Raw genomic sequence first — 22703 nt, 5'->3', positions numbered from 1 at the left:
CTCCTTTCCCTTGGTCCTCCTCCATTCTCACAGCCCCCACCCCGCCCCACCTCAGTTCCACCCCTGAAGCCCTTCATTCCTGACCCAGCCCCTCTTCTCGGGAGCCCCCACACCTGTTCCTACGGGTCTCCTCCTCAGTGACACCCCAGCGCAGGTCGATGCCGTGAAGGCTGATCCGGTGGGGGGCTGCTCGGGCCTGCAGTGCCGGCAGCACGGACCTCATCAGCAGGTCCCGCTCCCCATGCATGTCCCGGAAAGTGGATGAGATGAAAAGCCGGATGGTGCGCCATCTGGGGGGTGAGCAGAGGGCTGAGCTCAGCCCCACCAACCCAGTTCCCACGGGGACTGCTGGGGAGCACCCGACGACTCTGAGCACAAGCTAGGAAGGACAGACGACGACAGGTGTCCAGCGGGCCTCCAGAGAAAAACCTGCTGGTAGCTTCAACTAAACTTCAGTGGGGCCCTAGAATTTAAACCCCACTTGCCACTTCTCACACATCCCTCCTTTTTTCAGGAAATTATTATTATGCACTTACTATATGCCCATGGCATGTTCATGACAACACTGCAATAACCACTATCATCACCTTCGTTTTACCCAGGAAACTACAGCTTCAAGAGATTAAACAATCAGACCAAGGCTCGAGCTCCTCTTTGCAAAGCCAGGATGAGAAAGCTGGAGGCTGGGCTCCCCAGCCCCCTGCCTGAGCCATGGCTGAACGGTACCTGCTGCCCTCCCCACATTCTAACCACCCTTCCCTAGTGGAGAAAGGGGCATGCTCACAATGTGACAATTTCCTGTTAGAGAAATCTTTGCCTGGGAAAGAGAAAACACAGCTTGGTGAACAAAACAAGCAGCATCTCAGTCACCAGTTACCCCAGATTTTGGCTGCAGCCCCTCCCAATTCACAAAGGCAAAGAAACAGAAACTGACCCATGCTGGGAAATAGGAGGCAACGGGCTTGGAGTATTCTCTTCCAGTGGTTGGAGAGACAGGAGCCCTGTGTTTCCCAGGGGTGGTGGAATCTTGAATATTTTGTCCATTTGGCCCACGTGTTCTAGAAGACGAGAGGCCCCACGCTCTGCAATGAACCTGACATAAACACCAACAAAATGAACAAGGTGGTCAGAATCAGGAAGGAGTTCCCAGGGGGACAGGGTGTGTATGTGGGGTGAGATGGCTAGGTTACATCACCTAGCCTAGTTAGGTCATCCAGTCAACTAAAACTCCCTAAGATGACGACCATGATCAGTGAATGCAGACTTAAAATAAAAGAGGCCATAGAGCCACAGGAATGGAGGAAAAGAGAAGAACCCAGCCCCAGCCCCTCAGTGTCCATCCTGTACTCACTTTAGTATCCCGTCGCTACAGCCTGAGAGGGTCACGTCATTGGGGTTCAAAGCCGGTAATCTGGCAAAGAAGGAGCCACTGACCATCAGAGAATATGCCAGGAATAAGGAGTCACTGCTCCCTAACAGCCGCAGGGGGACAACTTGCCTCTGCACTTACAATAGAGTTAGGTGCTGGCCTAGGGCTAGGATGGACCCTCACAAAGGAGTCCAGAGCTAGGCTGAAGACTTCACAGAGAATTCTAGCACTTCAAGTGCAGCAGGAATAGGAAGGCAGAGGTGGAAGAGGAGGGGAGGGGTTGGAGAGTGAGTATGTCCCAGGCTAGGGAAGGAGGAAGGAAGAAATATGGATCACTATCGTCTAGCATTAGGGAGGGAGTGTCCACAGTCTTACATGTAATTTGCCCTTCGTAGGAGAACGCCAACAAAGAGGCACTTGGAATTCACATGCTGCCAGAAAAGCTGTTTGGCCGCATCTATCAATCGCTCACTCATATATTCGCCAAAGAGGATTACCCTGTCCACCTGTGAGATGAAAAGGGAGGGGCTGAAACCAACGAATAAAGGGATAGAAAAGACATGAAAGAGCTCACAACATCAAGAGAAGAGATTCCCTGGGATGGGGAGTTAGAACTCTGATGCGGAGGGGAGACTGCCTTACCTGAGGGGGTGGTCTATAAGTTCCCAGGCGCTGAGGATGAGGGACACCACCCCCTGACTTGGGGGCCATCAAAGTGGAGGCTGGGGTAGAGGCAGTGGTGTGCTGAGGCCAGCTCATTCAGGCTCATGAGAGTTGACTGTCAGATTTTTTTTTTTAGCAATTTAGTGAGCCATTATTAAGCATAGCCACAATTAAAGATTAAATTGTATAAACTTACAATTGAGTAAACTATATTCAAAACAAAGGCAAATACTCAAAACTCATCACTTCCTAATTATTAAAGCTACTGTATCTGTATGGTGGAAAAACTCCAAAATGGTATGCTACTAAGCCTTTCTTCCCAGCTCTTTGTTTAGTCTTATCAAGCTGGGAGCTTGAAATTAGCCATGATGGGAGAATTTACACCACGGAAACTGGAAAATGCCATTAATCAAGACTTATTTTTCCAAGGAGATGGTTGTTAAACATTTACCAGCATATCACTGGGTAGGGGATTTTGTTGAAGATGATCTGGATACTGGACATGCTTTGAAAGGTCAGCTTTGAAGGGTTAAGAAATGAGATACATCAATTGTGGAGGAAAATGTAGGGGAAGGGGCAAGGTTTCTCAGGGGCTGGGCAGTACTCACAGGAACCCTTTGGGCAGCCAGAGACAGGAGATACTTTCCAAAAGTATGTAGAGGACAGTCGTCCTTTTCATCCAACTCCTAAAGGAAGGAGGCTCACATTATGTGGTTACATAAGGGATGATCAGTAAGAATTAACACCACAGTCTGCTTGGGAAATCTCGAGAACTATGTATATGCATGCTGTTACTGACTATCTGGGCTGTTCCCAGGCCTGTGTCCATCCATATCTTTTTTTTTTTGGCTTTTGCTTAAAACTCTGTTTATTGTCTCTCTCTTTTTTTAAAGATACATACATCACACAAAATGTTACATTAATAAACTTAAGAGGTTCCCATATACCCCACTCTCTACCCCCGTATCTCTTCTGATGGTGGGCTGGGTGTCTGACCTGGACTTGAGCCTGGAGCTCAGTGGCAGTCTTCAAGATGCCTTCCTCTGCCTTAAGCACAGCAGTCTTCAGAATGCCTCTTCCACACAGCAAGAGATCTGCCTGCTCTGCCCGTGCAATCATCATTCCAACCAATAGCAGCACATAGTTCAGAGGGGGCTGATCAGGTGAAAGCATCAAGGTGAAATAAGGCTCTTTTCTTCTGGAATTCACCCTTACCTGCCTAACCCTGGAGACCAAACACCTCTACTGGCTGGGGAACCCGACTAAGGGGAAAGGATCAAGATCCCAGTTACAAGGGGACAACTTCAGCAGCTCTCAGGAAGAGCTGACTGCAAGGAAGAGGAGCCAAGAACCTCATCCAGAGTCAACAAAGAGATGTACTTAAGGGAAAGTGAGACATATTTTCGTGGCAGAAATTTTGAGTGTATTAAGTACAAGCCATATGTGAAAGTTAGTATTATAATCCATAAATGAGTTGAAGAACACATTCTCAGAATTGTCTCTAGGAAAGAGGCACTGATACTTGGATGCAAATTCACATCATTTAGCTCAGTTTTGAGTGCTTGTTTGGGAGAACCAGATCTGAAAATGGGTCCCAGCATCCTATCAACCTCCCTTTTAATTTTATTTTGTATTTTACCCCTTCTGGGTTGCTCTTGGGGAAGAGCCTGTCTGCACCAGCATCTGTCAGATAGACCAAGAGGGTACGGCCAGGCAGTGGGGGCAGGCTATGCTGTACAGAGAGGTTCACGGCTGTCTCCAGGGCCTGTCGGTACCGATCCAGCATCTCACTCTCATACTTCCACTGTCTGTAGGCAGGAAAGACACAGACAGAAGAGCTCAGGGCCTCACCTTCCTGCCACTTTGAGACAGACTGGAAGTTGAGAACTTGCTGCTCAAGGACTGAGTCCCCCTTCCTCCCTCCTCAAGCTCTGCCACTCCCCCTTCCACAGGTGACCTTCACTGCTGGTGTGGAAGGCTGGGAGCCTAGGACAGAGCTTCTCTCCCCACCGCAGGGCTCTTCAATTCACTCTCATAGCAGGAGAAGTCATCTGTAGACCTACTCTTTGAAATCACTTGTTACACTTACGACATTAATCCATATTTACTGCTGGAGGCAAGATTTAACTGCCACATATCTTTTAACTATATTGTAAAGAAAAAATACTAACTCTTTACCATGAAAGCTAACATTTAAAGGAATAAGAATTGAAGATTCCCACCCCCCCCTTCCTCTACAAATTCTATTTCAGGGTAACTAAATAGTTTTAGTTGATGAGGGAAGTCCTTTCTAGAATTCCAGCTAACAATATGGAATAATAATAGAAAAACCCCACTTTAAAACTGCTGATGAAACAATCAGTTCAGGCAGAGATCATCATAAACCCTTAGCTTGATGGAGAAGAGATCAGGCTATCACCACATAAAGGCACTGATGAATCTTAACATCACTATGAGTGGGACGACCAGACATTTTATGTCTCCTGATGGAGGCATACATAAAAGATTTTGAAAAAAAAGGTTAACCCTGAAATTATTGAAGCCTGAATTTATTAGATCCTTTACAGTTAATGTCCAGGGTATATGAAAAAGAGAAACAAGTTAAATGACACTATGAGGAAGTAGAAAACTCCAGAACGTAGGACATTCTACAGGACCCCTGAACCTGGTTTCCAGAGCAAGTCAATGGCTTAAAAACAATTAAAAGATTAGAACAGAGTTAAGAGACTTAATAACCAAATGTAATGTGTAGACCTTGTTCAGATCCTGATTTGAACAAAATGGGGAAATTTTTGTAGACAATTGGGAAATTTGAATACAGACTGGTTAATAAACGATAATACCAATGGATTATTTTCAGTTTTGTTAGATGTATAAATGGCATTCTAATTACGTAAAAAAAATCCATTTTTAAAAAAGAGACTCATTCAAAGTATGGAGGGGTAAAATAAAATATATCATGTTATTTGACATTCATTTAAAAATCATTCTCAAAAAAAAGAAAAATGGATCAATAAAGGAAGCATGGTAAAATCTAGGTAATCAATGAATCTGATTAATGGCAATTACAGACTTCATTATTCTATTCTCATTATTTATGTACACATTTTAAAATTTTCATAAATTTTTTAAAAATCTAGATAATTCAGTAGTCTCTACCAGTCCTGTCCAACAGAATTAAACTACAATTAAGCTAAAATTACATTTCTAGTAGCCACATTTTAAAACTTCAAAGGAAATAGGTGAAATTAACTCACTATTATATTTTGCTTAATCTATGTAAGATAATTTTGTTTCAACCTGAAATTAACATAAAAGTTAGTAATGAGACATTTCACCTTTTTTGTGCACTGTCATCCAAATCTAATTACAGCTCAATTTAAACTGGCCACATTTCAAATGCTCAGTAGCACCATTTGGCTAGTGGTTATGTATTGGTCAGCCTAGGCGTACCGTTTGGAGTGGCACCTTGGCTTGATTCTTAAATGGTCCTGTGTTCAGTCACTGATTCAAAAGATTCTTGGTTAGTTGAGTCCTATAAGAAAGTCACAGGAGTCCTGCATTTGTCTTGAGTAAAACTGAATGCAAGGTACTACTGAGACACCTAAAATGAGAACCGGGGCATCATCAAGCCTAATGAACAGGTTGTATGTCTGTCTTTGAGCCTGCTTGATGGTAACTATCTTCATATGTGTCAAAAGGAAAAAGAAGGTGAATGGGTCAAAGGATAGAGAAAGAAAGAAATGAAAACCAAAACAGATGTTACAGACAAGAAAAAGAAAGAAAACAGTGAACCCAGTTAGACAAAGGGGCAACTAGTATGCACTAAGAGAGAGGCAGATGCTACACAGATTTCCCAAACACTGAAACCAATAAAACAGTCACAGATAATAGAGCCAAGGCCCAAGTACAGATTTTGCCCCATGATTTCTTTATAGGACAACATTAAAGACAAGGTTAGCTGTGCCAGAGATGATTAGAACCAGATAAGTTCGAACCAGAGCCCCTGGGGTCACTGACAAGTACATACTTACAGGATAGCATCTGGGTCCCTGATGTTGCCCAAGCCCTGCCAAGGTGCCCCCTGTTGCCCACCCTCGGCTCCTGGATGGCACACACACCTAGCCTTTTGTATTTTCAGCTTCTCCTGTTTGAGCTGCTCATACATCACAGGCATCATCATTGCTGCCCGAAGTTCCCGACGACGTGGGTTGCAAGGCTGCCTCTGATAGCCATGCCTCTTGCCGTTTCTGGAGTTTCTAATCATTATCCGCCTCATCAGTTGTGTGTTGGAAGGAAATGGCAATGCTGTGTGGCAAAAGGTAGGTCTGAGTCAGACAGCGTCTGTTCCCTCATCTTGCTCACCCATCAATACCTGTCCTGAACCCTAACTTTTGGGGCTGACAAGCGGCTGACCTCTGCCTACCCCCACCCAGAGACTGGAAGGCAAGAGGCTGAAAACACCAGCACTGCTAACCAATCTCCTCTCAGACATGAAAGACAAGTGGGAGATGGAAGAAGGGAAATAATACCTTTATTTCTGAGTTGAGCCTCAAGGTTATCAATGGCATCATGAGCATTAAGGAATCTGAATGGAAACTGCCGACTGTGGATCACCGACTTCTGGAAAGCAAGGGAGGGGTCATGAGCCAAGGACCAGGAGGACGAGGGATATCAGGGATGTCAGGGGACCAGGAAAATGAGGTAACTGTTCTATTAGATTTGTAGGAAGGTAAAGAAGGAGAAAATGGCTATTGGAGAAGAGATCGAGAGAAAGAGGGAGAAGAATAAATTAAAAAGAAAGTCATCACTGGAGAATATGAGAAGAGGTAGAAAAATAAGAAGTGACACAAGTCTTGTTTCTTTTATATCAGACTTCCTCTGAAGTCAGTTAAATCACAGAAATTCCTCTCCCTAGGTAGGTCTCTGACCTCAGAAAATAAATCTGAAAGTTCTTATATTCCATTGTAATTTTTCCAAGAATTAACTGAATGCCCATCCTGTTTCCCACAGTCTATCTGTACCTCCATACTTCTTTATAGTCCACATGGAAAGAGCTTGATGGTCCCTGAGAAAACAGCAGAATCTGCACACCCACCTCTAGTCAGTCAGCCACAGGCTATGTGCCCTCACACATACCGCATGCTGGAGCCGCTGGAGAACGAGCTCGTGGTGTTGGGCACTGATTCCAACACGCAGCAGGTTGCACAGGTTCCGAAGCATGGCCATGAAGGGAAGCGTCCCACTGTCTGCAGAAGGTCAGGCGTGGGATGAGAAAAGCAAATGAGGGATGAGTGAGAGAAGACAGAGACCAGAACAATAAGTTCAGAGATGAAGGAGAAAGTCCAGGACAGAGGGAGTGAGGAATTAACACATGTTCTATTCTGCTGAAATTGTCTTAAAATTCTGGAAAGATAAAACGACAGGTAGCTGGAGAAAAATTTATATTATACAACACTTGTTTATGGGATGGCTCTTTCAATAGACAGTCCTTCTGTTTCCACTTCGTTGGATGCAGCTCTGAGATGGGGTTCAAATGGCAAAATACATTCAGTAGTCTAGAGCAGTTGTCTCCAAACTTTTTGATAGTCCAAAGAGAAAATAATTTTGTTTATAAATTGCATACATGTACTATGATAATCAGTTTATATTTCAAGGCACAATATACACTTAAAGTAAGGCCCACAATGAATAATAGTGAGTGTATACCCATATTTCAAATAGTCTTGTGTTTTGGTCAACTTCTTGAAAGATCTAATAAATAAGTCATTATTTTTCACTTGTAATATAAGTGATAAAAAGGTAACACTGGAAGTAGGAGAATTTCAGCTCTGTCATTTTCTTATTTATTTGTCCTTGTGATATTTTAGTATTACCTGCAAGTGACAGTTTCTTAATAATATTTTGAAGGCTTAGGTCAACTTTAGAGAGTTAGTTAACACTGAATAATATAATCTCAAAGCCATTTACTATGCAGTGATAAATTGCAATAAATCACATTATGCTGAAACCAAAAAAGACTGCCCTTGTATTGTACAATTCATACTCTTCCCTCAAAAAGCCTCAACTCTCATATGTCACATATAACCTTACAACATATGGACCAAGTGATTTTATTGCTTCAACCTGTAATAGTAAATACTGGATAAATTTTATCTTTCTTTCAGGTAAAATTTTACATAAATAGGAGTTATAATATCTGTAGCAGTTTGATATCATTATGAATTTCAAAAATAGATATTAGATTGTTTGTAATCTGGTCTGTACCCGGGTGTGATTAAGCTATAATTAGAGGGGGGGAGTGGATTTGGCTGTACTGATAGAGCATCTGCCTACCACCTGAGAGGTCCAGGGTTCAAACTCAGGGCCTCCTGACCCATGTGATGAGCTGGCCCACGCGCAGTGCTGATGTGCGCAAGGAGTGTCATGCCACACAGGGGTGAACCCTGCGTAGGACAGCCCCACACGCAAGGAGTGTGTCATGTAAGGAGAGCTGCCCCGCATGAAAAAAAGCTCAGCCTGCCCAGGGTGGCACTGCACAAACAGAGGGCTGACGCAGCAAGATGATGCAACAAAAAAGAGACACAGATTCCCAGTGCCGCTGACAAGAATGCAAGTGGATAAAGAAGAACACACAGCAAATGGACACAGAGCAAACAACAGGAGTGGGGAGAGAGAAATAAAAAAATAAATCCTTAAAAAAAAAGGAGAGACACAGATTCCCAGTGCCACTGACAAGAATATAAATCAACACAGAAGAATGCACAGTGAATGGACATAGAGAGCAGACAACAGAGGGGGGTTAGGGGAGAAGGGGAGAGAAATAATTAAAAGATAAATCTTAAAAAAAAAAAGTTATGATTAGAGCTTTGATTGGGCCATGTCAGCAGGGCAGTGAGTCCCCATCCCTTGGTGGGTGGAGACTCACTGATAAAAGGCAAAGGACAGAGTTGGGGGTTTTTGATGTTGGAGTTTGATGCTGAAACCTTAAGCTGGAGCCCCGGGAAGTAAGCTCACAGAGGAAAGAAAAGCAAGCCCCAGGAAGAGAGGAACCTTGAACCCAGAAAGAAGCAAGACCCTAGAAGGGAGGAACCCAGAAAGCCTGAACCCTTGCAGACATCAGCAGCCATCTTGCTCCAACACGTGAAAATAGACTTTGGTGAGGGAAGTAACTTATGCTTTATAGTCTGGTATCTATAAGCTCCTACCCCAAATAAATACCCTTTATAAAAACCAACCAATTTCTGGTATTTTGCATCAGCACCTATTTGGCTAACATAGTATCTTTTATTGCATACCCCAGAGATCCATTCACCCCACTTTAGAGACCATGACCTCAGGGGCCTGTTGGGCCCAGTAATGCCCCTAGCCTGTACTATTAGCAGCTTCCATCAAGAGAGTAGGGGTGCTTTTTTAAGGGTAGTGTATAGTTAGAAACTTTCAGCCTTCTGGAAGTTCTGGGGTTTACCCAATCATAATTCTAATCCACAAACTGTGTTAAACAATTAGGTCATATATATACTGTATATTGTTTGGTAACTGATGAATTATTGCATTCATTGTCAACGCTTAAGATTTTCTCAACTGCTGCTTATGAATGAAAAGTTTTCTGTATATTTTTGATAAGAAATTAATTTCAATATCATTTTTGTGATATTAGAAAACAAATGGGATATTTATCCTTCAGGTTGAGAAATTTGCTGACTTTTTCTAAAACAAATTTCTTTTTCTTTCTTTTTTTTTTTAAAAGAGGGTATTAGGGATTGAACCCAGGGCCTCATACGTGGGAAGTAGTCACTCAACCACTGAGCTACATCCATTCCCCAATGAGAGTTGTTTTTTGTTTTTTGTTTTGTTTGTTTTTAGGAAGGAGGCGCTGGGGATCAAATCTAGTATGTCATATATGGGAAGCAGGCACTCAACCATCCAAAACAAAATTTTTAAAAAATTAATAATTAAGCTGTGTTTTCCAAAGAGGGGTTTACCTACCTATGTTTTCTTATATTTTTTATATTTTATACTTACATATTTTTATATTTCTTTTTATTATATTGATACCTACATTTTATTTATTGCCTGAAATACAAAATAAATTGTTACATGTATATAATTGTGATAAATACATATGCATATATTCTGGTATAGTCTAAAATTATTTTTGCTGTATATGATCAAAAAACTCTTTAGATGACTGGATTAGGCTATAGGCATTTGCCTCACCCAAAATAAATGACACAGTTTTAAATTTCAGGGGCAGGGGTTCTCAACCAGAGGGAGGAAGTGGGGATTGTGAATCATCTAAACATACTGGCTGCCATCCAGGCCCCTTTAGCCTACTCCACCCCAGATGGTATCAGAAGATTGTATCAAAAACAGAGTTGTTGGGCGAGCAGATGTAGCTCAGTGGTTGAGTGCCTGCTTCCCATGTACAAGGTCCTGGGTTCAAGCCCCAGTACCTTCTACAAAAATAACAACAACAAAAGTGTCAGAAGTTATGCATGTGTGGGTGTGTATTTTTAATTCCTAGAGGATTCTGATGGCATACACTACCAGTGACAGCACTGGAGAGAAATGACAAGCAGTCGAGCAATTTAGGCTGCCTTCAGTACAATCTATAAACTGCAACGTACAGAGAAATATGGTAAATGCTCTAAAATACGAAATCTAAAATACCCAAGCAGTCAAAAGGTCTACAAAAAGCTAACTTTAAATTTTCAAATATGAATGAGTATGTAAAAAGAAACAATGTACTTGTATGTGAAAATAGAACCTTATAGAATTAAAACTAACAAAAAATCAGAAAGAAAGAAAAGATCAAAGGTCACTTGATTCTCCCAATCTGATTTTTTAAAAAAAATTATTGTGAGCAAATAACCTAAAACATCCATGTCTTAAATATGGGTTTCCACACAGAGTTCAATATGCCATATGCCAGTCCTGTCTTGTTTGGAATGATTCACACCCTTATTGATACAAGTGAAATCGGAGAGAAGGCACCATTTTGGTCATGTGGTTGATAAAGTCTGGCTGTATCACCTAACCACATCTGGAATAATGAACTGCCTATGAGGTCAAAACTATTCGAAACAGGCATCACTGCCCATTTTGGTATGGTCAATGGGCAGATCAGTCACTTTCAGGGATGCAACTACCAGGCAAGAGAATAACTGTATCACACATGGAAATTCCTAGCCAAGGTCTAAAGTGTGGAGGCATGAATGAAGAAGAGAGGAAGAGAGCATGATGGTCAAGATCACTCTACCAATGAGCTTCTCCCAGACAGAAGCTTTGTTCCCCCGCAGACTCAACTCCCGCTCCCAGGTCTCTGGCTGAGAGAGCTTCATCCTCTTCCCAGCTCTGTTAGAATCCCATGGCCCAGGGAGGCGACTCTGAGAAAACTGCTGTAGGTTGGAGGGATATCTGGGACAGAGGAGAAGGAGCTTATCATTTAAAAGACAACTGAAAATAGCTCAGAAAAGGAAAGGTGAGTCAGTGAAAGCCAGCCAAGCATGTTTACTGGCCACATCTACCCAAGCTAATATTGCTGGGGTAGAGAACTCCCGGGATTAGCACCAGGGATGTTGAAAAGCCATGGAGTTACCTGGATGGGATGAGTGTTCAGGGTGCATCTTCTTACCTGTAGCCCAGCAGGGCTTGAACGTGCTGGGCAGGATCCTGGATATGCAGTCGTTGAACTAATTTCTTCAGAGTGAACCTTGGCTGAGTCTTTTTCTCTGACACTGCATTGTAGGTAGCTTCAAACTGCAGAAATACCCCCCAAGTCCCACAGAAATCATTTTTTTCCTCCAGAAAGAGGAGTCTAAAATCATCCTATACCTAGGAAGTCATTTCTTTCCCCTAAAGAGATCTAGGCAAAGAGTAAGAATAGGGTATAAAAATCTCCAGTGATGAGCATATGAGAGCAGCTCTTTGTGGTCACTGCTACATTTTAAACATGATTGAACAATCAATGGTCAACATAGGATGATTAGTTTTTGAAAACCAAGATGAGGATAGAATGAATAGAGAAAATTCTTTTTCTTAGAAAGAAGGAAAGGAGAAAGCAGCTCTGATTTAAATCACTAAGACTCGGAACAGGTAAATGGAGGCATCAGCACAATGCAGGCTGTGAAGAGTTAACAAAAAAAAAAAAAAACCTGAAAGTTGCTGGCTTTCAGAATTATATATGGTAAAGGAACCGAGGTTGGGATATATTAATAGAGAAAAGACCAGCTAACCAACTGAGAATGTGTGTTTGCTTGTAATACAAATATCTTGTTCTTAATCATTTATTCTAGTAATGATGATCATGACAGCTAGTAGTTATTCAGTGCTTACTATGTTAGGCAGTAACAAGTCTTGTTAGAAATTCATTATAGTAACTGATTTAATCCTTGCGACAATCCAATGAAGCACTACGATTAACCCCAACTATGTATAGGGAAACTGAGTCAAGAGAGGTTAAGTCACTTGACAAACGCTGTGCAGCCAGCAGATGGTGGGGGTGGGATTAAAACCCAGGAGATGTGACTCTAGATCTAGGCTCTTAACTGCTAAGTGCAGTCCCTTATTTGTTATTAAAGTAAACAGATTTTGTTTTGTTTTTAACATGTCCTATGGAAGGTAACTGTTTCATAATGTTTTTAGCTCACTTATCAGGCTGGACATGCCACCTGTCAGTAAAATATTAATACCAAGGAGAGTATGAGAGTGGGGGTGAGAGCGAGAGAATGAGAGCAAGAGCAAGAGAGTCTTTCCCAGTGCTCTCAGAACCTAACCCCATAATCACAGCTGAGAATCACCAGGCAGGAAATTGGCATGCATCTCCCACACCCATAATAGTATTTCAGAACCAAATGAAATTCATTTGCTAAAGATTAGTCCTGAAAACATTGTATGTGCACACATACAGTCCCATAGTAAGTTGTTCACCTTCTTCTGTTCATCTTTCAGACAGTGAAGAAATCTTGGAAGATATCTCCGTTTCTCAGAAAATGGACATTCTGACTTCTGTAAGGACAGGAGAAACAATGTTCAAAAAGAGAAATGGAGATTATCCCTGGAAAGACCCATTCCTATAGTCCCATTTCTTCCAAAAAAGTAGTCAGCTACAAAAGAGGCTTGTCCTACTTTCTCTGTGCACTAAGCTCTGACTCAACTCTTGGAATTTTCTGACTCTTTTTTTCTGATGGTAGGAAAATTTCAGTTCTAAAGAATGAGGATGCTTAGTGCAGGGCTTCCTAGGGCTAGCACATCCTCTGGTCCCTTCTTTCCCAGAGGTAAGGGGCCTTGGTTATAAATGACAAGGGTGGGGTGGGGACTGACTGGAGGGCGTGGGGGCCGGCAGGGTGGTCTCTTGGCCCGATGCTTCCGAGGGTTGTACTTAGCCAGCTGGTATTCATCAAACTGGGCAAATTTGTCAGTCATAGCAGCACGCAGGCAGGCAGGCAGGGGTACCAGCTTGCCCTCCGGTCCTTCAGCCAGGCTCTGTCAGACAGAGAGACCCCCAAGAATGAGACCCCACCAAACCATCCAAAGCAAAACAAGATGATGTCACGGAGTTAACTAAGAGCACAGAGTAGGGAGTGAGTTCCTAGCTCCAGTTCTGAGAAGACAATTTCTATGGTACCAGGCAAGTCAATGGATTTCTGTTATTCTCATTTTCTTCACTGTAAACATGAGGTCCAGAGTAAGAACAATTTTTCTCCAAGGATGGACTGAGCAAAGGAAAGGGAACCAGGTCGGGGTCAAGGCTGGGAAGCGAGGGCCATACCTGGTAGAGCTCAGCCACTTGAATCCAATCTGAAGGCAGCTGGACAATGGCACAGAAATATCGCCGCAGGTAGGGACGGCAGGCTGGCAAGAAGGCAGCAATGGCCAAGACTTTGTTGGCCACATCCCTGATGTTCAGCTGCTGCCTGGTGTACAAGGATGCCTAGGGCACAGGGTGCTGGAGGTTGGCATCTCAGTCACTTTTCCCTATGGCTTCACTTGCTAATTAACTCACTCATCTAGTCAACATGCATAAAAGCTTTCCTGAGCCCTCTATTATATCTATAAAAAAAATAAAGCCCAAGCCCCTCCTTGGCATTTTAAGTTCCCTTTCCCACCTTTTGAGTGACCCAGGACCTTAGCCTTTTTTGGAAGCCACCTCCCACATCAATGTCATCAAAAAGTTAAACAGGTTCAAATCGCTGTTAAGCCTGCTAACTTCCAAAGTCTCATAAAGAATACATTTCCCCTCTTTTCTGCTTCTCAAATAGTCACTACTACTTCAGTGGCAGGTATATGATATTTGGGAAAATGCTTTTCTTCCCTAACAACACTATAAACTCTTTTGAGAGCCAGATACAAGTTCATAAACCTGTTGGTATGACCCTCAAGGCCTAGCATTGTGTGCTTAGCCTTTGTACTTCCTAAATAAATACCAGTATATTTCTTTCTTACCCCGATCTTTCCCCTCCCCACAGAACCCCAGGGACTAGGCCTCAGACTTATCCACAGACCCCAATCCCTTCCTAAGTCAAGTTCCTTCTACCTCCAATATGAGGATGGCCACCACTCCCCTCCACACACCATAACCACAGTCCCCATAGTCCAGCTTTCAAATCCCATCCCCTCCTTTACAGAACAAGACCTTGAGGATAAACTCAGGCTCCAAGGCAGCAAGGGCACTACAGACTTCAAGGAGGGAGGCGTGGGTGGGATCATTTGCTTCTTTTATGTTTACATTCGATGCCAGACTGGAGCAAAGCAAGCTCATTAGAGTCATCTGGGAATTGGGAGAGGAAGGAAAGAAAGGAAAGAGAGGTAGTAAGGACCAACTAAGCATTCATGCAGGTCAACTTACAAAATCAGACAGAGAAAATGGACTCCAGATTCAGGAAAATGTCTGTTCAACCAAGAGTTTTAAAAAAGGGATTAGGAAGTGGGGAATAAGAGCTGACCTCTGTAAATAAATGGGTCATGTCCTCTCCTTCCCCTTCCATTCAGAAAGGAGACCTGTTTCACACTTCGGTCACCACTCCTCCTACACCACCACCTCCCCTCTTCCCACCCTCCCTTCCACCACCACCAACCTCTCCCTGACTGAATTTTCACCTTCTTCTCCTGAAGGGCCTGGTCTGTAGGTTCAGGACAAGATTCAGAGTTCTGAGGGGTGAGCTTCGGGGCCAGCATCTCCAACTCCTCCTCTTCTCCCAAGCTCAGAGTATAAAAAGGCATTTGGACCTCTGCCCCCTCCTTCTTTTCTGGCTTCTTCTCTTCTTCTGAAGAGGACCAACAACCCTGGGGACAGTGGCAGTTATTAATCACACCTCGTACTCACAGGCCCTCAAACATAGACACATCTTACAGTTGGCTCCCAGAGCTAGGAAGAGTCCATACCTCTCTTCTAGCACCTAAAATCCTCTCCCTTCACACCCCAGCACCAATCGCCCTGTCTCTGACTTAGTGCTCCTTCACTGTCACACGGCACCTTCCCTGACTTGGCCTCTGAGCCTTTATCCAGATGCTTCATAATCTCCCTCCTGCCTTCATCTCCATTCTGGTGTGATAGCCAGGGAGTCACTCACACACCTCCTATGATGCTATTAGGCATTTTTGGAGTCAAAAGAAAAAGGAACAAGTCTCATATTAATTCCTTAGCAACTTTGGGCTGCTTAGACTCTCTGAGCCTCAGGTTCCTCATTTGCTACCACTTATCCAGTGGGGTAGTTGGAAGATTAAATGTGTTAATGTATGTTTAAATCTACAAATTTCTAAGCCCTGCACAAATGTAGGATGACAATAATTGCAATCCTAATAACGATCCTATAAGGTGGGCTCTTATTGATCATTTTTTTTTGGTAATGGGCTGGGGCTGGGGAATGAACCTGGGGTTTCTTATGTGGGAAGCTAGTGCTCAACCACTGAGTTACATCAGCTTCCCCGAGTTGGTTTTTTTTGTTTGGTTGTTGTTTTTAGGAGGTACCAGGGATTGAACCCAGAACCTCATGTGTGGGAAGCAGGCACTCAACCGCTTGAGCTACATCTCTTCCCCACTGATCTCATTTTAAAGGTGAGGAAATAAGACTCAAGAAGATTAAGCCCTTCCCTGAGGTTTCCAGGCCAAGATAGTAAGGGGCTCAGAATAGCCTATTCTCTCAGATCACAGAAGGGATGGGTGTTTATCTACTGATTCCAACTTGTATACTGAATGTATTTACAAAGTTTTATACAAGTATATGTCTGTGTGGATAGGCACATACAGGGAAGGTAGCCCTGGTATAGCAGATACAGCTCATGCCTGATACAGGATCTCAAAAAAGCACTTGATTGATTCTGACAGAGCAATAACATGCTGGCTCTCCTCTTGAGCAGAGATTCTCTTGTTTTTGCTCTATTCTCCAGAATCTCTGGACTAGACACCCAATAAGAGTAGTGCTGGCACCTTAGAAAGAGGCTTTGAGGGGAGAAGTACCTAGACACAGAACAGCCAGAGGGAAATTGAGGCACCAAAAGCCAGGGAAGAAAGCATACAACAGACATGGCTGGAGTCAAAATGAGTGTCTATGGCCATTACCAAAGATGCTTCTTGTGCTCTCCCTAAGGCAGAGTTGGATTTCAGGGCCCTGGGGCAGGTCACAAAGTCTAGTCTCTCAGAGAAGCACTGAGCCCTCCAGGTTGGAGGTTCAGAGAGGAGACAGTTGCTGATGTTCAGATTCAAGAGATCAGCTTGTGCCTGCTGAGAAATTTGGAGACACTGGAGCAAGGGTCTGGCAGACATAGTGCCCCTTAGATTGGGGAGTGTGGCCAGGCACCGGCTCTGCAGAGAGAGGATGTCTGGGTGGGCAGTCACATGCCCCTCAGGTTTCTTTATGGTGTGCAGGTCAGGAAGCATGGCCAGGCACTGGTTCTCCAGGGAGAGGATGTTTGGGTGGGCAGACACATGCCCGTGAGGTTTCTCCATGATCTGCAGGTTGGGAAGCATGGCCAGGCACCGGTTCTCCAAGGAGAGGATGTTTGGGAGGGCAGACATTTGCCCATGTGGTTTCTCCATGGCTGGAGTCCAACTTGCATATGCCTAGAAGGAGAGAAAGACCAGTGATGAGCACCTCGCTGCACTGGGAGTATCTGTGAACGTTTGTAACTGCCCCATAACCCTCCTCATAATGCCAGTGACCTTCAGGCAGAGAACAACTAATTTCATTTTTTCCCAGGATTCATCCAGGGAGTATCCTAAGGGAGAAAGGTAGGGGAAAAGGTGAGGTATAAACTTAAGAGCAGATAAGTTTAAAACAAAGACAAAATAGGCTAGAGAAGAAGCGGACATAACTTCTCTTGAATGGATAAGGGAGATCCCTAAGACTATCAGTTTGATCCCAAATTAGAAGGGGGGCCAAGTTTAGAATCTGGACTCTGAATTTTTTTTTAAACAAATCAACTTTATTCATGCATATTGATAAACCATACAGTCCATCCAAAGTATACAATCAATAGCATTTGGTATAATCACATAGTTGTGTGTTCATCACTTCAATCATTATTAGAGTACTTTCATTAATTCAGTAATAATAATAAATGAAAAACAGACAAACAAAAAAATTCATCACCTCTCAATCTCTCTGTGCTTTTCCTGCTGTACATAGTTGGTATTTCTGACTATTCCTGCACATTTATTTATTTAATTTTTAAGAGCAGTATATAGTCACATACTATAAATTTATCTAAAGTATACAATCAATGGCTTTTAGTATAATCACAGTGTTGTACGTTCATCATCACAAAAAAATGTTAGAACAATTTCATTACTCCAAAAAGAAAAACTACACATCCCTTAGTAGTCACCTCTTAATCTTTCTGTCCTTCCCCAGCCCTACATAACCACTAATCTAATTCCACCCTTATAAATTGATTTATATTTACATTTTATACAAATGGAATCATACAATATTTGTCTGGTTTCTTGTTTTCCACCCACTGGTATTAACATCTTATAACATTAACATATATAACATTTGCCTTATGTATTCAATATTACCCATATTCATAATTCACATGAGGTTTTACTAGGCTATACAGCCCCATGTTACATGTTTTAGCTTTCCTTTTAGTAATATACATGATCGTAGTCTTTCCCTTTCAACCACTGTCATACCCATACAACAGCATTGCTAGTTACAAACATTATGTTGTGCTTTCACCTTTTCTATTACTTTCCAAAAATTAACACACATCCTTTTAACCAATTCTGCACAAGTTAACCCTCAGTTTTCCGTTCTGTAAACTTATTCTATTTTCTGTTGACTCATATTCTAGCTATTAACTCCATTAGTTTCCACTATTTTATCAACACTACAAATAACAGACTTCTTGTTACTATCATGAATAGACACATCTTGCCCCTTATCTTATGAACCCTGAAGCAGAATTTTGATATTGTTAATCACTTCTTCACTGAAACTCATTCTTCCTTTAGTTTCTATAATGCTACTGTTCTCTTTTTCTTCTTAGTCCTCTGGCCACAAGTTCTTGGAGGGTCTTTTATTTGACATTTCTTAAATGTTGATGCTCCTTACAGCTCTACTCTAATCCTTCCATATAATATTCTAGGATTATCTCACCTATTCTTGTGGCTCCAAATAAAATTTATATGCTGGAAACTCACAAATTTATCCCTTGACCTAAATGTCTCTTCTGAGCTTCATGCTCATTTATCCAATTGTTTATTAGACATCTCGACTTGGATAATCCAAAGCTACTCCAAACTCAACAAATCCCAAACTCATTATCTTTCCCTCACTCCTACCTCTGCTCCAAATCTATTCCTCTTGACTTTGTCCATCTAGAAACCCAGGTTTTGTCATTGATCCTCTTTCTCCCTCACTCCACAGGTACTCTGAAGTAAGATAGACGTGAGTTTCAGTCCTGGCTCCTCCACCTTGGGACCTTTGGCAAGTAACTTAAACTCTTATGTTCCTCAGTTTCCTCATATACAAATCTGAGATAAATGTCTATCTTACAGAATTATTATAGAAATAAATGAGAAAAAAAATATGTTAACTATGTAGAGCAGTGCCTGGCACTTAGTAAGTTTTTAATAAATGGTAGCTATTGTAATTTATTATTATCCAATAAACTATCAAATCTTTTACATTCTACTCTCTGAATGTCTCTCAATGTATCCAGTTCTCTCTGTTCTTCATGTTACCACCTTTGTTGAAACCCTTCAATCCATGATAACACTGTATGCAAATCTGTCCAAAGGAGTTTTACTAGATCATCCTGTTTATTTACTATATTTTGATAAGAATTACCTAGTTTGCTTATTTGCCTACTTGTTCACTTTTTCTCCATATTAAAATAAAACTCCTGGGGGTAAGGTCTCCTTTCTCTTATTCACCTCTGTGTTTCTAACATCACACACTTAACCTGCCCTCTGAGCACCTCCCAGCCTCATCTCTTATCGCCATTCCAATCTAACTCTAAGCAATCTAAGTTTCAACCCTGCCAAACTCTTTTTAGCTCATGAACTGCCAAGGTATCACTTGACTACAGACCTCTGCACAGGCAGGTGCCTGGAGCATGCTTCCTTCTACCAATACCATCCCTTTCCTCACCGTCTCCTTTACTAGGACAAATTCAACTTTCCTCTCACTCTGCAGGGCCTTTGCTAACAGCCAGCCCCAGTCTAGTTTAGGTGGCTCTCTCTATGTTCCCACAAAGTCTCTACTTCCTCTATCATAGACAAACACATTACATGTAATTTTCTATTTGTCTTTTGCTCCAACAGACTGAAAGTTCCTGAAGACAGAGCCCTTTATAGCCTGTTCATCATTGTTTCTACAATGTCAACCGAATTCATAGGCTTTTGAGAGTCCATGAAAGCTATGGAGCTTTTTCAGAGATAAACATGGAGGAATGTACACTTTCTGCACTCAGTCTCAGGGAGTTCATAAAGCCCATCCATAGATCTTCTCATAAACCACAAATTAAGAACCTCTGCCTTAGATGATGCTTGAGATTAAACTATTAGCAGTGTACTGATTTATTTGGACAAAGGCTTATCTCCTACTCACTTTTAAGTATTTTAGGAGTAGTATTTATAAGTAAATCACTTAAACCTTTGAGTGAAAGAGCTTACAGTCAAGAATGTAGAACATTTCCAAGAAGATTTGCACGGACTGTCAATTCAGGACCAGAAAGGACAACTGAAATCTCACTGGATGTGAGTGTTGACAAATTACATCATGAACCGCTGGCCTCTGTGCCCTATAAACTTCCCCAATGCCTTTGCAATATATAAACCCCAAGGGAAAGGAGTGGGGGATCTCAGAATTAACTCGATTCAAAAATAAATAAATAAATAATTTAACAGAAAAATAAAGTACTTTTTTTTGTGCATACTGTAGTTTGTGAAGGAAGTCATCTGAATTGCAAATGAAAAGTTCTCCCCTCCCCAGATATCGTTTCATTCTCCAGAGATAAATTGTTTTTATACACATTTTGTATGAATATACAAATATACGTATATGCCCTTACCCCCCCCCCCTTTTTTTTTGCTCTACATAAACAGGGATATTTTACATACTATTCTGCACTTTATATTTCTTAGAGACCTTGCCGTGCTAACATATCACTACCCGCCTCACTCTTTTAAATGGCTGTATGGATATTTTACTATATTTAAACGTGCCCCAGGTTTCTGTTACAACATTGCTCACACCCCCGTTTGTTTGTGGCCGGTACTCTCCCCTTCAAGAAGCACAAAGGGCAGGAAAGTAAGAAGAGCTCAATCTGACTTGGTCTCTCTTCCTCCCTCTTCCTGTCTTGCTGTCTTTCCTTTTCTGCATCCTCTTCCGCGTTTCTCCCCTCCCCTCCCTCACTTTCTCTTTCACACACCGCACCCCTCCCCCAGCTACCCGGAAGAGGAGGGCAGACGCCCTCGCCCAGGTTCCCGGCTCCCGGGCGTCTAGGTTGGTTACTAACCTTGGCTAGGCCTTTCCCACCCCAAATCTCGGCTTCCGAGCCCAATGCCCGAAACCCTAGAACAAGGCAATTTCCCACCTGCGCTCCGACGCTATCCCGAACGACTGGGTATTGCGGGACGTCTTGATCCCCTGCAGCAGGAAGCGACCTCCCGGCTCTCAGCTGCCTCAGCTGCTGGGAAGAGGGAAAAACCAAGGAGGGACCGGGGGAGGAGCGGGGAGGAGACTGCGCGCCGGCGGAGACGCACGGCCTGGAGTGGGGCGCGGCGGGTGGGGCGGGGCACGTGGGGAGCTCGGATGCCAGGCTGGGCAATTAGTGCTTACCCATTGAGGACATCTGCCTCCTTTTCTGCGGTCTGAGTTTAGTTGTTTTTTATTTGCTTGCTGTTTTCCTTTTTCCCTCCCTGGTTCTCTTTCCTTCTGTCTCTCAGGCTCCCACCTCTACCAAATCCCGCTTCTTGTTTGCTAAATTTCCCCTCTTACCTGTGTCTTCTCCTGGAGTATGAAGTCAAACAACTGTTTCTTGAAAAAGATTTTGGCATGTTAATTGCCTTTCCGAATACCGTTTTTCCTGGTATCAAAGATAGTTGGACTCAATTCATACCTAAAGTTACTGTGTGAATACAGAATTAAAATGACACAGAAGAGTCCTAAGCAATGGCCTCTAACCACCTCCAGAGATTCAGTACAATGGCTAATATCCCCAGAAGATGGGGACCAGCCTCAGGAAAGAAATGGACATGAAAATTTGCATTTCTAACAAGTTTCCAGGTAATGATAATGGTGCTAATCTGGGGACCACACACTTTTTCTCCCTAAGACTAATTAATGGATTTTTTTGGTAATAAACTTTATTTTTAGAGAAGTTTTAGGTTTGCATTTATAGAAAAATTACACCAAAATTATAGGGAATTCCAAACCAATAAAATAGTGAAAGAGTAAATAGCTCCTAAAGTCAGCTCATGCTGCAAGGCAGTTATTAATCACCCAGAGCTATCTAAAACACCTGTTTGGGGCTCCAGGAAACCAGAAGAGCATCCTGCAACATCCTTGAAGGAATGGAAGGAGGAGATTGCCCATGCGCAGAGAAGATTCGTGAGTAGAGCACTCCACGCCAAGGTGGCCGGTGCCCATACTTCACCAGGGGCACAAGCCGCCTAGGGAGATATTCCGTGGCTGGAATTGGAAGCTCCATTTCCCCAAAACAGGGGAGGAAGAGATGATTGGCCACCAACTTCAGCTACTGATTAGTAAATTCGGCAGGCTAAAGTATAACCCTAAGAACAGCTAAAGTTTGAACCTGTCCAAGTCGGAAGGAGGCTGGTAGCCACCATTTTAACTCTGCCTCTGGCATGAAGGGAAGCAGGGCTGACTGAAAATCACAGTGATAGAGATCAACTTCTTTCCACACAGATTAGACTGTGGCCCTAGCCTAGGCTTCAGCCCCACCTCTCTCAGGGAGAAAGCTGGCAGGACCTGCACCAACCTCTTCGGGTAACTGCAGGTACATTTCGCTGCCACAGACTGAATAGTTGGACACCTGGGGCTCCATCCCAATAAGATAGGAGAGGAGCTGTATTTCCTCAGCCTCTCTGGGCTGGTGCTTTCAGCCCACACAAACTGAATAGCTGGACACCTATAGCTCCATCCCTGCCCCCAAGCAAGGTAGAAGGGGAGCTGTTTCCTCAGGCTTTCTGAGCAAT

General features: G+C 42.9%; 1 protein-coding gene across 4 annotated transcripts in view; it reads right to left on the bottom strand.

The window, feature by feature from the left end:
• TEP1 (telomerase associated protein 1) overlaps positions 1 to 21266 on the bottom strand; it is a 39361-nt gene extending 18095 nt beyond the window's left edge. The window contains exons 1-19 of one of the 4 annotated variants that reach the window (XR_011648397.1): positions 21080 to 21252; positions 16596 to 17096; positions 15134 to 15319; positions 14670 to 14804; positions 13806 to 13967; positions 13358 to 13519; positions 12965 to 13042; positions 11670 to 11794; positions 11295 to 11452; positions 7172 to 7281; positions 6565 to 6655; positions 6154 to 6340; positions 3672 to 3840; positions 3029 to 3187; positions 2641 to 2718; positions 1745 to 1875; positions 1352 to 1411; positions 935 to 1093; positions 114 to 290 (exon numbers count right to left, since the gene is read on the bottom strand). Coding sequence is in view for 3 of the 4 variants with exons in the window: in XM_058293834.2 (XP_058149817.1) it covers positions 114 to 290; positions 935 to 1093; positions 1352 to 1411; positions 1745 to 1875; positions 2641 to 2718; positions 3029 to 3187; positions 3672 to 3840; positions 6154 to 6340; positions 6565 to 6655; positions 7172 to 7281; positions 11295 to 11452; positions 11670 to 11794; positions 12965 to 13042; positions 13358 to 13519; positions 13806 to 13967; positions 14670 to 14804; positions 15134 to 15319; positions 16596 to 17072 (2804 nt within the window). In the remaining variant the exon portion in view is untranslated. Of the gene's footprint in view, positions 1 to 113; positions 291 to 934; positions 1094 to 1351; positions 1412 to 1744; positions 1876 to 2640; positions 2719 to 3028; positions 3188 to 3671; positions 3841 to 6153; positions 6341 to 6564; positions 6656 to 7171; positions 7282 to 11294; positions 11453 to 11669; positions 11795 to 12964; positions 13043 to 13357; positions 13520 to 13805; positions 13968 to 14669; positions 14805 to 15133; positions 15320 to 16595; positions 17097 to 21079 lie in introns of those variants that run through there. The other 3 variants (XM_058293834.2, XM_058293833.1, XM_058293836.1) reach the window with 3 other exon arrangements.
• Positions 21267 to 22703: the final 1437 nt, after the last annotated feature.

This window comes from Dasypus novemcinctus, chromosome 3 (genome assembly GCF_030445035.2).
Source record: "Dasypus novemcinctus isolate mDasNov1 chromosome 3, mDasNov1.1.hap2, whole genome shotgun sequence".
In the NCBI taxonomy this organism is placed as follows: Eukaryota; Metazoa; Chordata; class Mammalia; order Cingulata; family Dasypodidae; genus Dasypus; species Dasypus novemcinctus.
The sequence above is the reverse complement of the archived record's forward strand: the minus strand, read 5'-3'. Positions and strand labels throughout refer to the sequence as shown.